Source organism: Oncorhynchus clarkii, chromosome 21 (assembly GCF_045791955.1).
Source record: "Oncorhynchus clarkii lewisi isolate Uvic-CL-2024 chromosome 21, UVic_Ocla_1.0, whole genome shotgun sequence".
Classification (NCBI taxonomy): domain Eukaryota; kingdom Metazoa; phylum Chordata; class Actinopteri; order Salmoniformes; family Salmonidae; genus Oncorhynchus; species Oncorhynchus clarkii.
In genome coordinates this window covers 29,391,043-29,406,663 of record NC_092167.1, presented here as the reverse complement: position 1 = coordinate 29,406,663, position 15,621 = coordinate 29,391,043, and the positions used below count along the sequence as shown (strand labels likewise).

The following is a 15,621-nucleotide window of genomic DNA, read 5'->3' as shown; positions in this document are numbered from 1 at the left end:
TGCCGAGCTAGACTGGGCATTCAGCCTGGAAGAGTGGTGCCAAGGCTACGCACCAGATCTCTAGTGCTCCCCTACAGCCCGGTCTATCCTGTGCCTCCTCCACGGACCAGGCCTCCAGTAGGTCTCCCCAGCTTGGTGAGTCCTGTGCCTGTTCCCAGAACCAGGTCTCCTGTGTGTCGCCCCCCTGTCCGGCGCTGCCAGAGTCGCCCCCCTGTCCGGCGCTGCCAGACTCGCCCCCCTGTCCGGCGCTGCCAGAGTCGCCCTCCTGTCCGGGGTCGGCGGCGAGGGTCCCTGCTCCGGAGGCGCCACCTAAGTGGGCCAAGCCTAAGGTGGAGCGGGGTCCACATCCCGCACCAGAGCCGCCACCGCGGATAGATTCCCACACAGACCCTCCCCTATAGGTTTAGTCCGCACATTTAGGGGGGGGGTACTGTCACGTCCTGACCTTAGAGATCCTTTTTAAGTCTCTATTTTGGTTTGGTCAGGGCATGAGTTGGGGTGGGCATTCTGTGTTTTTGTGTTCTGTTTTCTATTTCTGTGTGTTTGGCCGGTGTGGTTCTCAATCAGAGGCAGCTGTCTATCATTGTCTCTGATTGAGAACCATACTTAGGTAGCCTTTTCCCACCTGTGTCTTGTGGGTAGTTGTGTTCTGTTTTTGTGTCTGCACCAGACTGAACTGTTTCGGTTTCGGTCATTCTCTTTGTTTTGTTGTTCAGTTCAAATAAAAAAGATGAACACGTACCACGCTGCACCTTGGTCCTCACCTTCTTCCACCAACAGCCGTTACACCTTCGTACATCAGCTGATATCTCAAAGTGCTGTACAGAAACCCAGCCTAAAACCCCAAACAGCAAGCAATGCAGGTGTAGAACCTAGGAAGAAACCTAGAGAGGAACCAGGCTATGAGGGGTGGCCAGTCCTCTTCTGGCTGTGCCGGGTGGAGATTATAACAGAACATGGCCAAGATGTTCAAATGTTCATAAATGACCAGCATGGTCAAATAATAATCACAGTAGTTGTCGGGGGTGCAGCAATTCAGAACCTCAGGATTAAATGTCAGTTGGCTTTTCATAGCCGATCATTAAGAGTATCTCTACCATTCCTGCTGTCTCTAGAGAGTTGAAAACAGCAGGTCTGGGAAAAGTAGCACGTCCGGTGAACAGGTCAGGATTCCATAGCCGCAGGCAGAACAGTTGAAACTGGAGCCGCAGCACGGCCAGGTGGACTGGGGACAGCAAGGAGTCATCATGCCAGGTAGTCCTGAGGCATGGTCCTAGGGCTCAGGTCCTCCGAGAAAGAGAGAATTAGAGAGAGCATACTTAAATTCACACAGGACACTGGATAAGACGGGAGAAGTAATCCAGATATAACAAACCGATCCTAGCCCCCCGAGACATAAACTACTGCAGCATAAATACTGGAGGCTGAGACGGGAGGAGTCAGGAGACACTGTGGCCCCATCCAATGATACCCCCGGACAGGGCCAAACAGGAAGGATATAACCCCACCCACTTTGCCAAAGCACAGCCCCCACACCACTGGAGGGATATCTTCAACCACCAACTTACCATCCTGAGACAAGGCCGAGTATAGCCCACAAAGATCTCCGCCACGGCACAACCCAAGGGGGGGGGGGGGGGGGGCATGAAAGAGCACCAGTAAGCCAGTGACTCAGCCCCTGTAATAGGGTTAGAGGCAGAGAATCCCAGTGGAGAGAGGGGAACCGGCCAGGCAGAGACAGCAAGGGCGGTTCATTGCTCCAGAGCCTTTCCGTTCACCTTCACACTCCTGGGCCAGACTACACTCAATCATATGACCCACTGAAGAGATGAGTCTTCAGTAAAGACTTAAAGGTTAAGACTGAGTCTGCATCTCTCACATGAGTAGGCAGACCATTCCATAAAAATTGAGCTCTATAGGAGAAAGCCCTGCCTCCAGCTGTTTGCTTAGAAATTCTAGGGACAGTTAGGAGGCCTGCGTCTTGTGACCGTAGCGTACGTGTAGGTATGTACGGAAGGACCAAACCAGAAAGATAGGTAGGAGCAAGCCCATGTAATGCTTTGTAGGTTAGCAGTAAAACCTTGAAATCAGCCCTTGCCTTAACAGGAAGCCAGTGTAGGGAGGCTAGCACTGGAGTAATATGATCACATGTTTTGGTTCTAGTCAGGATTCTAGCAGCCATATTTAGCACTAACTGAAGTTTATTTAGTGCTTTATCTGGGTAGCCGGAAAGTAGAGCATTGCAGTAGTCTAACCTAGAAGTAACAAAAGCATGGATGAATTTTTCTGCATCATTTTTAGACAGAAAGTTTCAGATTTTTGCAATGTTACGTAGATGGAAAAATGCTGTCCTTGAAACAGTCTTGATATGTTCGTCAAAAGAGAGATCAGGGTCCAGAGTAACGCCATGGTCCTTCACAGTTTTATTTGAGACGACTGTACAACCATCAAGATTAATTGTCAGATTCAACAGAAGATCTCTTTGTTTCTTGGGACCTAGAACAAGCATCTCTGTTTTGTCCGAGTTTAAAAGTAGAAAGTTTGCAGCCATCCACTTCCTTATGTCTGAAACACAGGCTTCTAGCGAAGGCAATTTGGGGGCTTCCCCATGTTTCATTGAAATGTACAGCTGTGTGTCATCCGCATAGCAGTGAAAGTTAACATTGTGTTTTCGAATGACATCTCCAAGAGGTAAAATATATAGTGAAACCAATAGTGGTCCTAAAACGGAACCTTGAGGAACACCGACATTTACAGTTGATTTGTCAGAGGACAAACCATTCACAGAGACAAACTGATATCTTTCCGACAGATAAGATCTAAACCAGGCCAGAACTTGTCCGTGTAGACCAATTTGGGTTTCCAATCTCTCCAAAAGAATGTGGTGATCGATGGTATCAAAAGCAGCACTTAGGTCTAGGAGCACGAGGACAGATGCAGAGCCTCGGTCTGATGCCATTAATAGGTCATTTACCACCTTCACAAGTGCAGTCTCAGTGCTATGATGGGGTCTAAAACCAGACTGAAGCATTTCGTATACATTGTTTGTCTTCAGGAAGGCAGTGAGTTGCAGTGCAACAGCTTTTTCTAACATTTTTGAGAGCAATGGAAGATTTGATATTCGGCCGATAGTTTTTTACATTTTCTTGGTCAAAGTTTGGCTTTTTCAAGAGAGGCTTTATTACTGCCACTTTTAGTGAGTTTGGTACACATCCGGTGGATAGAGAGCCATTTATTATGTTCAACATAGGAGGGCCAAGCACAAGAAGCAGCTCTTTCAGTAGTTTAGTTGGAATAGGGTCCAGTATGCAGCTTGAAGGTTTAGAGGCCATGATTATTTTCATCATTGTGTCAAGAGATATAGTACTAAAACACTTGAGTGTCTCTCTTGATCCTAGGCCCTGGCAGAGTTGTGCAGACTCAGGACAACTGAGCTTTGGAGGCATACGCAGATTTAAAGAGGAGTCCGTAATTTGCTTTCTAATGATCATGATCTTTTCCTCAAAGAAGTTCATGAATTTATTACTGCTGAAGTGAAAGCCATCTTCACTTGGGGAATGCTGCTTTTTAGTTAGCTTTTCGACAGTATCAAAATAAATTTCGGATTGTTCTTATTTTCCTCAATTAAGTTGGAAAAGTAGGATGATCGAGCAGCAGTGAGGGCTCTTTGATACTGCACGGTACTGTCTTTCCAAGCTAGTCGGAAGACTTCCAGTCTGGTGTGGCGCCATTTCCGTTCCAATTTTTTGGACGCTTGCTTCAGAGCTCGGGTATTTTCTGTATACCAGGGAGCTAGTTTCTTATGACAAATGTTTTTAGTTTTTAGGGGTGCAACTGCATCTAGGGTATTGTGCAAGGTTAAATTGAGTTCCTCAGTTAGGTGGTTAACTGATTTTTGTCCTCTGATGTCCTTGGGTAGGCAGAGGGAGTCTGGAAGGGCATCAGATTTGGTTGGGGTCTGAGCAGATTTTTTGTTGCAATTGCAAACGTAATAAAATGGTGGTCCGATAGTCCAGTATTATGAGAAAAAATATTAAGATCCACAACATTTATTCCAATGGACAAAACTAGGTCCAGATTATGACTGTGACAGTGAGTAGGTCCAGAGACATGTTGGACAAAACCCACTGAGTCGATGATGGCTTTGTAAGCCTTTTGGAGTGGGTCTGTGGACTTTTCCATGTGAATATTAAAGTCACCAAAAATTTGAATATTATCTGCTATGACAACAAGGTCCGATAGGAATTTAGGGAACTCAATGAGGAACGCTGTATATGGCCCAGGAGGCCTGTAAACAGAAGCTATAAAAAGTGATTGAGTAGACTGCATAGATTTCATGACTAGAAGCTCAAAAGACGAAAACATCTTTTTTTTTGTAAATTGAAATTTGCTATCGTAAATGTTAGCAACACCTCCTCCTTTGCGGGATGCACAGGGGATATGGTCACTAGTGTAACCACTAGGTGAGGCCTCATTTTAACACAGTAAATTCATCAGGCTTAAGCCATGTTTCAGTCAGACCAATCACATTAAGATTATGATCAGTGATTAGTTCATTGACTATAATTGCCTTTGAAGTAAGGGATCTAACATTAAGTAGTCCTATTTTGAGATGTGAGGTATCACGATCTCTTTCAATAATGGCAGAAATGGAGGAGGTCTTTATCCTAGTGAGATTGCAAAGGCGAATACCGCCATGTTTAGTTTTGCCCAACCTAGGTCGAGGCACAGACACGGTCTCAATTGGGATAGCTGAGCTGACTACATTGACTGTGCTAGTGGCAGACTCCACTATGCTGGCAGGCTGGCTAACAGCCTGCTGCCTGGCCTGCACCCTATTTCATTGTGGAGCTAGAGGAGTTAGAGCCCTGTCTATGTTGGTAGATAAGATGAGAGCACCCCTCCAGCTAGGATGGAGTCCGTCACTCCTCAGCAGACCAGGCTTGGTCCTGTTTGTGGGTGAGTCCCAGAAAGAGGGCCAATTATCTACAAATTCTATCTTTTGGGAGGGGCAGAAAACAGTTTTCAACCAGCGATTGAATTGTGAGACTGCTGTAGAGCTCATCACTCCCCCTAACTGGGAGTGATATATAGTGTTTTGGAATGAAACTCTTTACACACACACCGAGTTGCTGTACTGATACACACACACAGTCGTTGTATAGACACCCTCGCTTGGATCAATAGTCTTAGCTGGGATCAGCCCCCGTTCAGGAAATGTGAAGGGAGAGAGAAGGGAGGAGAAGGGAGATTGAGCAAGCGAGGAAGAAAAAGGAGGGAGGGAGAGAAAGAGCGGGTGGAGAGAGCGAGGGAGGGAGAGCAAGAGACAAAGAGAGATGGGGAGAGAGGGAAGGAGAAAGAGAGGGAGTCTAAGCGGACAGAGAGAGGAGGAGGAGGAGGAGAGAAGCTCATGCAGTCTCATCGCAGCAGCGAACAGCGGATTTAGAAGCAAACGACGAGGTGCTGATTCACATGCCAACGCAGCAGCCTCTCTCTTCCTGCGTTCTCTCTCCCTCCTCTCTCGCTCTCTCTCTCCTCTCTCTCTCTCTCTCTCTCTCTCTCTCTCTCTCTCTCTCTCTCTCTCTCTCTCTTCATATCTCCTGAACAGGGGCTGATCACAGCTAGGAATATTGATCCTTTCTGAAATAGAAAACCAAGGGACTCTGGGACTGTGATGCCGCTACTGCTGCTGTGTCTGCCGTCTTTGTCTCGCCACCACCGGTGTCGCCTCACCTAACCTCAGACGGCATGTCCCTAGAGGGAGAGGGTCACTGGTATGCATTGAGACAGGCCAGCGCGTACTGTAATTAGCTATAGCCACAGCCTATCTCTGTGAAGGAGGTGGGATACGGAGGCTGCCGATGGTTGCTGCTGTGGTGTCTCATTCTCAGCAATAGCAAGGCTTGGTGAGTACTAGGTTCTGCAGAGGAGTGAAAGGGAGGAAGAGAAGAGCGGAAAGGATGAACAGAGGAGCAGGGAGGGAGGAGGAGACAGTCAGGCTGAGAGGTGTGGTGTGTAAGATCTGGGCTGTTTGTTGTGTGATGTCATGTCAGCTGGGTTGGGCTGATATGGATGATTTATTACCAGAGTGGGGCTCAGGCTGATGATGTCATACTAGGGCTGGATCGGATCAGAGCCTTTACAATGTAAATAGAAGGCTCTGGATTGGATAGGGTGTCGGAACTAGGTTAATGGGTGTGATGTTAGTGCTGCAGGGGTATTCTTTGTAGAATATATGGCATCCAATCAGAGCTTGGATAAAAAAAAGAATATGACGATGTCAGGATTGAGCAGAATAGAAATCTACAATGTCATCAGTTGGATGACGATCGCACTGAAGGTTTTATGACTTGTCAACCTTGCTTTAAGTTATTGCAGAGTGAACTAGAAGGTATCACATCGAATGTATTGGTCACATACACGTGTTCAGCAGAATGCTTGATGTATTCTATGATGTAGTCTATTCGCTGCACAGCAAGGCATAATGATGATGAGGATCTACAGTGACAGTATTAGTGACTCGGCTGTTTTTATGATTGACTTAAAGATAAGCAGAAAGCCCTTCTTCAATGTCTTGTTTAGATGTATTATTTCTCCTCTTGCCAACTGACACGTGTGTGTGTGTGTGTGTGTGCGTGTGTGCGTGCGTGCGTGCGTGTGTGCGTGTGTGTGTGTGTATGCATTGCTTATCCGTGTATGTAAAGTATATAACAGAGGAATTCAAATTGAGGTCCGGATTTCCACAGTTTTTTTTGTTCTACCTGACAATTCATTGCACCCACCTGGTGTTCCAGGTCTGAAGCAGTCCCTGATTGATGGGGCAGAATGGGAAAAAAAGCAGTGGAGCTGGCTTCCAGGTCATGTTCCAGGTCAAAACCAGATGTGGTTTTGAGGGATATATACTGTACATATGTATGTGTGTATTTCCTTTCATCCTGACATCACTATCTTTCTCTCCTCTCCTCCCCAGCCAAGCCCAGAACCTCCCTAAGACAGCCAGACCATAGGGGTCGTGGTGTGGGGCGAGGAGGAGGAAGTGGAGGAGGCGGGGGCGGCCGGCCAGGGGGCCAACATGACTTTAGACAGGGGAGGGACATGAGGGACACCCAATCAGAAGGGAAGACTAATCAGAGTTCCAACCAGAACAAACCAACCCATCAGAACACCACTACCACCAGGAAGTCCTCTGTGCCCTCAGAGAGGTGAGTGGTTATTGGTGGAAACCATAGACTAGACTGGTTAGACTACACTATTAATTCTAATCATGACTGAAATTAGTTCAATAACAAATAATGGAGGGAAAAAACGTTTCTCTCCTTGGGAGCCTAGTAGTGTGAATAACTTTCCTCTGGGGTTGTTTAAAATGCTGTCGCTGTACAATTACTCTCTAGGAACCAAAAATGAGGGCTTCTTATTTGGTCCCTTTTAGGTTGTCGTGCTGCTATGTAAATAGTTTGAGTTTCTTCCTCTGTTTAGGAAATATTACTTTGAGTTGGAAGCATCGCCATCACTGTGAGGGGGGATTTTGTTCCATGGTCTAAGAATCAGGGAAATGAAAGGACAAAAAGAACTAAGACCAGGATTATTTATCTGTCAGTCACTCTCCTCTCAGTTTCTTTCTTTCTCTTTCTTTCCTCCTCTTTTCTCCTCTTTTTTTTCTTTCTTCCTTGGTGCATGACCTGAATGAGAATAGAATCGTGAATGAAGGGCGCTGGAACCCAATGGTTGGTTTAGTTTAGTGGGGCCAGCCATCTCTTCCCTCCCTCCCTCTCTTCCCTCAGTCCCCCCCCCCCCCCGTGCTTATTCAGCAGTAGCACCAGGGATGCAGCAGCCTCTCTCTCGCTTCCCCCCCCTCTCTCTCCCACCCCCTCCCTCTCCCACCTCTCTCTCCTCCTTTCTCGCTTTTCAAGCACAATGTGGCTAACAGCTAGCTAATGAAAACAACTGACCTTACCCCGATTCACTCTTTTTGTGTGTGTGTGTGTGTGTGTGTGTGTATCATTGGCGCTCTCTAACCAGACAATGGACCACAGGGGAGACCGGAGTGACATGGCTGAAAGCATAGGGACAAGGCAGGCTAATCCCTCTCCTATTCTACTACAGATTAACAGCCCAATGAATCAGCATATCTGTAGTCGTACAGTCTGGGCACTTTCATCTGACGCCTCCGATCAAATGCAGAGGGACGCGCGTGGGAGCACACAAACAAAGCAGCACGCACACACACACACACACACACACACACAAGAGCATGGCGTGCGCACACACACAGGAATGCAGATACACATACACACAAACACACTTTTATCTGCAACTAGAGGAAAAATCTGGGTGGTGCAGCCACTGATCGCTTGGCCATTGTCAAGTTCTCACTGGTGGTATGTGAGGGTTTGTGGGGTCAATCACATTTTGGCCGCTCTCAAAAGCTTGTCTGGCTTCCGAGTTAACTGTTGGGGCTAATACAATTGAACAGTTATAGCAATCCATCATAGTTTACAATATTTATTTTCTAATAGTTTAATGTTGATTCCAGTCCACGTTGCATCTCAGTTTTATATACAGCGGGGACAGAAGTGTTGAGCATATGCCCTCTCCTGATTAGGAAGAAACTCGTAGGCTACAACTAGGGGAGTTTTTCCTGGTCAATCAGGCAAAACAATGTGGTTATGACAAACTATTGGCCCCAATTATGTATGTCTGGGGTTGTGTAGCCAAAGAATGGCCTGTTTATGGTGCATCAGTACTGTTCTGCGCGGCGACCCAGTTGTATAAGCGTATGTATTCATAATGTTATGTCCCTATTGTCTAAGGTCATTCTGGGATGGAGAGACTCCCATCAGAGAGCATTATGGGTAGCATGGTGTAATCAAGAGAGGCCATCAATAGAAATGGTGTTTGTAGGAAGGCTCACCAACCCATGGACTTGAATAGGGGCCGTTCTAGAAATTATTCTACTTCCATGAGGAGACCTCTAGACTATCTCAGGCCCCTAGACTCTAGAGCACAGGGGTATTGTTTATGGAGTGTGTACAGAATACTGTAGAGTATAGTCTAGTCTAGCACTGACTAGGTTAACTGAGTGATTTCGCTGGCTTCTTCCACCAAAGTTTCTGTTCGGTTGAGAAATGGGGACGCAGACTGAAATGATGTTTCCAAACAGGAAACAAACAAGCAAAAAAAAATCAATACATACGTTTGATATTCCTCCATTGGTTCATAAGTGTGTATTTTAGATACAGTAGGAATGGCTCAAAGTCAACACTTCATTTTCTCTCTCTTCCTTTTGTGTAGGTCAGACAAAAGGATGACACTTCCATCACGGTTCCAGAAGGAAGTGCACGCTCACCTATCCAGGAATACCCAAAGCAACAGTAAGTAGGACTCTGTAAAAGTGTGTATGTCCAAGAGCAGGGGTCTTCAAGGCACACAGCATGGCTGTTTTCATCCTTACACTCTAATCAGGGATGTATTTCATCGTTCAGGGGCGGCAGCGTAGCCTAGTGGTTAGAGCGTTGGACTAGTAACCGATAGGTTGCAAGTTCGAATCTCAGAGACAAGGTAAAAATCTGGTACAAATCTGTCGTTCTGCCCCTGAACAAGGCCCATTGTTCCTAGGCCGTCATTGAAAATAAGAATTTGTTCTTAACTGACTTGCCTAGTTAAATAAAGGTAAATAAAAAACATTTCTGAGATGAGTCTTTACATCTGAGGCCTTTCCAGGTAGTAGAACCTTATTCAAACAGTTATTAACATATGAATGGCTGGCCCCTCTGGTTCCTGGCCTTTAAATTACTGACCTGTAAACGCAACACATCTCAAAGCAAGAACATTACAGGCTAGAGTTTAGCTTCAGGCTACAAACTCATGATACAGGCTCCAGGAAACAGACAATTTTTTGTTGTTGTGTTACCAAGAGTCTCTCGCAATGTAACACGTCGTTCTTAGATAAGCTACACCTACTTAGGTCCAGGAGTTTTTCTCTGGGCCCTAGTTGCCTGGTCAGGACAGAGAGTCACTTGACCTATTTATTACATATCACCCCAATAACCAGGATATATACCTGTAGAAGTTCGTACACATCCATGCCTAACCAACATCCGCTTGAAATGTCTTCCGCCCCTTATTTTCTCCTTCAGCTCCCTCAAACCTCAACGAGAGTGCTGGCTCTGGGAAGCCCAAGCCACAGCACTCCCCCAAGGACTACAACCCCTCCTCTGCTGGCGGGAACTACAGCCCCCAGCAGGTGCAGGGGCGTCTCAGAGAGGTGCTGAACAAATACAGTAATGGCTTCTGGGTGTCTAAGTTACCCCAGCTCTACAGAGAACTATACAAACAGGACCTGCCTAGCGAAGCACTCAAAGATCTGGAGCACTGGACACACGTATGCACTGTGAGTTATATTGGATACTTTATTTACAGGTCACATATTTTACTGAATATGAATATAGGGAAGATAAATCAATGAAATGTGTTTGCAAAAGTGTAATACTGATATTGTACAGGGGCGCATTGAGTAAATAAATGTTCCTATAGTTAGTTAGATAGCAGTATGCTGAATTCAATCATCTGTTTTGCATGAGGAAAAATATTTGCATCTTTAGACCTTTTTGTAGAAGTTGATACTCTCTTAGTCAAATAGCCTGTAGGTCCCCACAGCTGCAGAGCATACAGTGAAATATGTTCTATTATACGAGTCATTACTCCTGTACTATTGTTTTAGATCGGCTGGTTCTGTGTATCTGAAGAAGGATCTGGCCTTCTCTTCTGTTTCAGGTAGAGAAACCTTGCAGCAGTAACCCAAAAGAGTTACTCCTATACCCAGCTAAAGAACCAACACATACACAGACCCCATCCCCTGTCCCTACCAGAGTCCTATCCCCCACCTCCGCCCCTTTCACTCCATCCACGGACATCAAACCCCAGTCAAAGCCCCCTACCAGCCCCCCTACCACCACCATGAGCCCTCTCCCCCTCACCCCCCCTTCCACCTCCCCCAGTCACACAGCCTCCCCCTCCACCCTCTCCCCCGACTTGAAACAGAAGCTCGGGGAGCTCCTAGTGAAATACAGCAACGGTCTATGGGCCCACGCCTTACCCAAACTCTACTTGGACACGTACAAGACAAAACTCCCCGAACACGTCCTGGAGAATCTCTCGCTGCTCTCCGACTTCTGCACAGTAGACTACCCCATGCCGGACAACCCCAAGAGGGCAATCCTGTACAAGAGGACCAAGGAGGAGGAAAGCTGCAACAGGAGGGAGTCAGTGGAGGAGCGCAGGGCCAGAGAGGAGGTAGGGAGGAGGCTCAGTTCCCAGGCTGTACCTCCTCTCCTCATCCCCAGGGAGGAGTACCCCTCTGTGCTGGTGGTGGAAGCTACCAATACCAATGGAGTCATACTTCGGTAAGAACCTCTGTAATAGGCACAGGCTGTTATGGCCTGTTGTTTGGTTAAGGGTGATTGGTACTGGCTCTGAGGTCCAGTTGTTTGGTTATGGGTGATAGGTACTGGCTCTGAGGTCCAGTTGTTTGGTTATGAGTGATTGGTACTGGCTCCGAGGTCCAGTTGTTTGGTTATGGGTGATTGGTACTGGCTCCGAGGTCCAGTTGTTTGGTTATGAGTGATTGGTACTGTCTCTGAGGTCCAGTTGTTTGGTTATGGGTGATTGGTACTGGCTCCGAGGTCCAGTTGTTTGGTTATGGGTGATTGGTACTGGCTCCGAGGTCCAGTTGTTTGGTTATGAGTGATTGGTACTGTCTCTGAGGTCCAGTTGTTTGGTTATGGGTGATTGGTACTGGCTCCGAGGTCCAGTTGTTTGGTTATGGGTGATTGGTACTGGCTCTGAGGGAGAGTTGTTTGGTTATGGGTGATTGGTACTGGCTCCGAGGTCCAGTTGTTTGGTTATGGGTGATTGGTACTGGCTCCGAGGTCCAGTTGTTTGGTTATGGGTGATTGGTCCTGGCTCTGAGGGACAGTTGTTTGGTTATGGGTGATTGGTACTGGCTCTGAGGGACAGTTGTTTGGTTATAGTTCATTATGAACAGGGCATGGTTTGTTGACCAGCCCCTTGGTGCTGTTGGAACTGGATGAAAAAAATGAAAATGAAAATGACTTTGCTGTCCCATAAGATGTGGTTGTGCTCTCGCTCTCTCTCTCTCGCTCTCTCTCTCTCGCTCTCGCTCTCTCTCTCTCGCTCTCTTCTTCCTCTTTATCGCTCCTAACCCCGCTCCCCTCTTTCTCTCTGTGTGTGTGTGTGTGTGTGTGTGTGTGTGTGTGTGTGTGTGTCTGCTCATACCTGTGTGTATTAACTCGATCCAGGTACATAGGAGAGGGCTACTCCCAGGCCCAGGAGGCTCTGGAGGATGAGATGAGAGAGTTCTACTGTTGCCAAGACAACCACAGTCGTACCCCTCTGGCCTCTCCAACGTCGGGTCAGCTGACAGCCGTCAGGGCTGAGGAAGAGGAGGAGATACTACGAGCACAAGTCACAGAGGTCATGACCGACAAGGTCAAGGTGAGGTCAAAGGTCAATTGGTTGGAACTTAGACAATGGAATTGAATAAAGATACATGGATTTCTATTGCTCAGGTTATTTGTCATATTAAACATCTATGGTGCCATGTTAATGATTTGGGGATAGGATGAGAGTTTATGGTTTGACATTTTAGAAAATGAATTGCATCTCTCTGCTTTTTTCCACACATACTTTTTGTGTCTGTTGGCTAATCTGTAGGTTTACTATGTGGATCACGGGTTTTCGGAAGTCATCAGCAAGGCCAAAGTGTTTGAGCTGCATGACACGTTTTTCAAGCTGCCTTTCCAGGCCACCAAGTGTAAATTGGCTGGTGAGTTTTGATTAGAATTTTCAGTTATATATTTTTTTAACAATAGTGTTTACAGGTTGAGGGTTGGATTCCGATTTCTTTCTTCTCAATGAAGTGTCTGTCTGCCTCTGTTTTCTTATCCAGGTCTGGAGACTTTCTGCCAGGAGCCTGCTGTTCTGAAGAAGTTTGAGTCCATGGCTAGCGGAAAGATCCTATTGGCTGAGATCCTGGAGAGAGAGCAGACCCCATTGGTGGTCCTGTATGACACGTCGCAGGATGATGATGTCAACATCAACGCAGCCTGTATCAAAGCCCTGCAGGACAAGACCCTAGCCAGCCCACTGCAGGTGCGCTACTGTTATTGCAATTAGCTGTCAGTGGGTTGAAGAGATTCTTGAGCATCCTTCATCAATACTGTACTAATCCATGTTTTTCAGTCATGATTATTTTAATCTTGAGGTTATATCTAAATATTAGCTTTGCCATTTTCGAAACCTTAATGAACCATGGAACAGATTCCCAGATGCCAGATTGCACCTTCACATTTTTAAATAAGCGGAATGGGTTCATGTCTAACCCAGCCATGGTTCTCTCTCCCCCCTGTAGGTGAACAGTGCCTATATGAACGTGGCGGTGAGAAGTGTGTGTTCAGACGGGACCATCTACTGCCAGCTCCCTTCTCGAGGCCTGGCCAAACTCACTGAGATACTGGAGAAGACCGAGGCTTACTTCCACTCACAGGTACCTGTTTGTGTGTGTGCGGGTGCGTGTGCAACCTTGTGTATGTATGTGCCTGCGCGTGTGGTAGAGCCTCTGTCACTCATCCTTATACTCTGAGGAGGCATAGTGGCAGATAGTTGTTTCCAGATTGAGATTAAGGAACATAATCTGGGGTTAAGACACAGGCCACTTAATCTGATCACATGACACTGGAACTGACCTACTGGGACTGACCTACAGGCCACATACTACTACTACCTAGCGTAGGCCCCCCGTTATAATTCATTAAAACCGGTCAAATTGTTCAGATTATTTCAGATGCATACAATACAGATATATACATAGCACAAGGGCAGGCTACATAATGTTACATGTATCTGGTATTTTGTTATTATCTTGATGTATTGTTGTTAGTTTTTTTTTTAAATTGACTGTGACAGTCACCATAGGCCTCTTGTTTCTTTTTCCCTGTGTCTGTCTCACGTTGATGACATAATCCTGCTCCATATTGATGGCATAATCTCTTCTGTGTGGCAGGTGACATCAGAGTTCCTGGTGTCCAGACCGTTCTGTGGTAAAGGCTGTCTGGCTCGCTACAAAGGCAAATGGTCTCGCGTGGAGGTGAGATGGATACCATTACCTCAGAGTCAATACTGTATAGCTGATGTGGCAGAGGCAGATAGATACGTTTTGCTAGCTGCTGCCAAATAGGAATGATGTCTACACTTTGGTCCAGAATTGAAAAAAAGTGACAGTTAATTTCAGTCCTTTATCCACTCTGATCATAGGAGTGTCCTATCTTTGAGAGTGAACCTCACTTATTTTATTATATCATTTTGATTATTTTATCCGTCCCAGGACACCCTGGAAAACTGTGATAATTGTTGAATGGACTATCCAGGTTAAAAAAAATATGAACTGAGCTGAACTCATTGTGTACAGAGATACCCCAGACTCATGATCTCTCTCGCTGCTTTCCTACAGATAACCAATCTCCATGGCAGCAGAGTCCTAGACATCCTTTTCATAGACTTGGGGGTCCAGGCCTCGGTGGAGGTGTTTGAACTGAGGGAAGTCCCGTCCCCTTTCCTACACGACCTGATTGCTATTCCACCACAGGTCAGCACATGAGAGGACAGAGGAGAGATGATGTGTGGGACGGGGGATGGTGTGTGTGGTTTTGTTATGAGCGTGCATCCTGAGGGTTTTTGCTTTGAAACAAAGGCCTGTAGGTGTTCAGATAGTCTGACATCCTGGTAAACTGATATAATGTGAATGGTAATGTCCAACAATGAAAATACAAACAATATGTATATAAATTACTTTTTTTTGCTCAGAAAACTTGGGGGGGGGACAAATAAAACCACCCGCGGGCCTCCAGTTGGGGAACCGTGAAATAGAGCCTCCCACAATGCAAGTGATGTCTGCATGGTGCAGTTGGTGAAAAGCAACTTGAAGGCAACTTCATCAAAAGCTGCATGAACTTTTTGATATTTTTTTCTTTTTTTAAACCATAATGCAAATATTTTGAAAGGCGGTGACCAACGATGGTCATCGACTTGACTAAAGTGATCCGCTCGAACACGCCCTCTCTCTAGGCAGTGAAGTGTTGTCTGGGTAATGTAGTCTGATGTGCAGTAGTCTCTCTCTAGGCAGTGAAGTGCTGTCTGGCTGACCTGGCTGTTAGTGGTGTGGGCTCTTGGACCCCAGACGCTGTTCAGTGGCTCCGAGACGCCGTGCTCAACTCTACAGACTGTAGTATGAAGGTACATGAACGCACACAAACACAACATTGTAAATCTGCACTGAGACACATGATATACAGTTGAAGTCGGAAGTTTACATACACCTTAACCAAATACATTTAAACTCAGTTTTTCACAATCCCTGACATTTAATCCTAGTAAAAATTCCCTGTCTTAGGTCAGTTAGGATCACCACTTTATTTTAATAATGTGAAATGTCAGAATAATAGTAGAGAGATTTATTTCAGCTTTTATTTCTTTCATCACATCCCCAGTGGGTCAGAAGTTCACATACACTCAATTAGTATTTGGTAGCCGTCAAATGTTTCAGGT

General features: G+C 46.2%; 1 protein-coding gene across 1 annotated transcript in view; it reads left to right on the top strand.

Moving 5' to 3' along the window:
- The window catches only part of LOC139378839 (tudor domain containing 7 b), a 29,749-nt gene that overhangs the window by 6,351 nt on the left and 7,777 nt on the right, over window positions 1-15,621 (top strand). Inside the window, exons 4-14 of the mRNA XM_071121379.1 lie at window positions 6,971-7,202; window positions 9,292-9,371; window positions 10,137-10,390; window positions 10,774-11,402; window positions 12,318-12,513; window positions 12,733-12,844; window positions 12,968-13,170; window positions 13,430-13,564; window positions 14,081-14,164; window positions 14,528-14,662; window positions 15,196-15,309. Of these exons, the coding sequence (XP_070977480.1) occupies window positions 6,971-7,202; window positions 9,292-9,371; window positions 10,137-10,390; window positions 10,774-11,402; window positions 12,318-12,513; window positions 12,733-12,844; window positions 12,968-13,170; window positions 13,430-13,564; window positions 14,081-14,164; window positions 14,528-14,662; window positions 15,196-15,309 (2,174 nt within the window). The remainder of the gene's footprint in view (window positions 1-6,970; window positions 7,203-9,291; window positions 9,372-10,136; window positions 10,391-10,773; window positions 11,403-12,317; window positions 12,514-12,732; window positions 12,845-12,967; window positions 13,171-13,429; window positions 13,565-14,080; window positions 14,165-14,527; window positions 14,663-15,195; window positions 15,310-15,621) is intronic.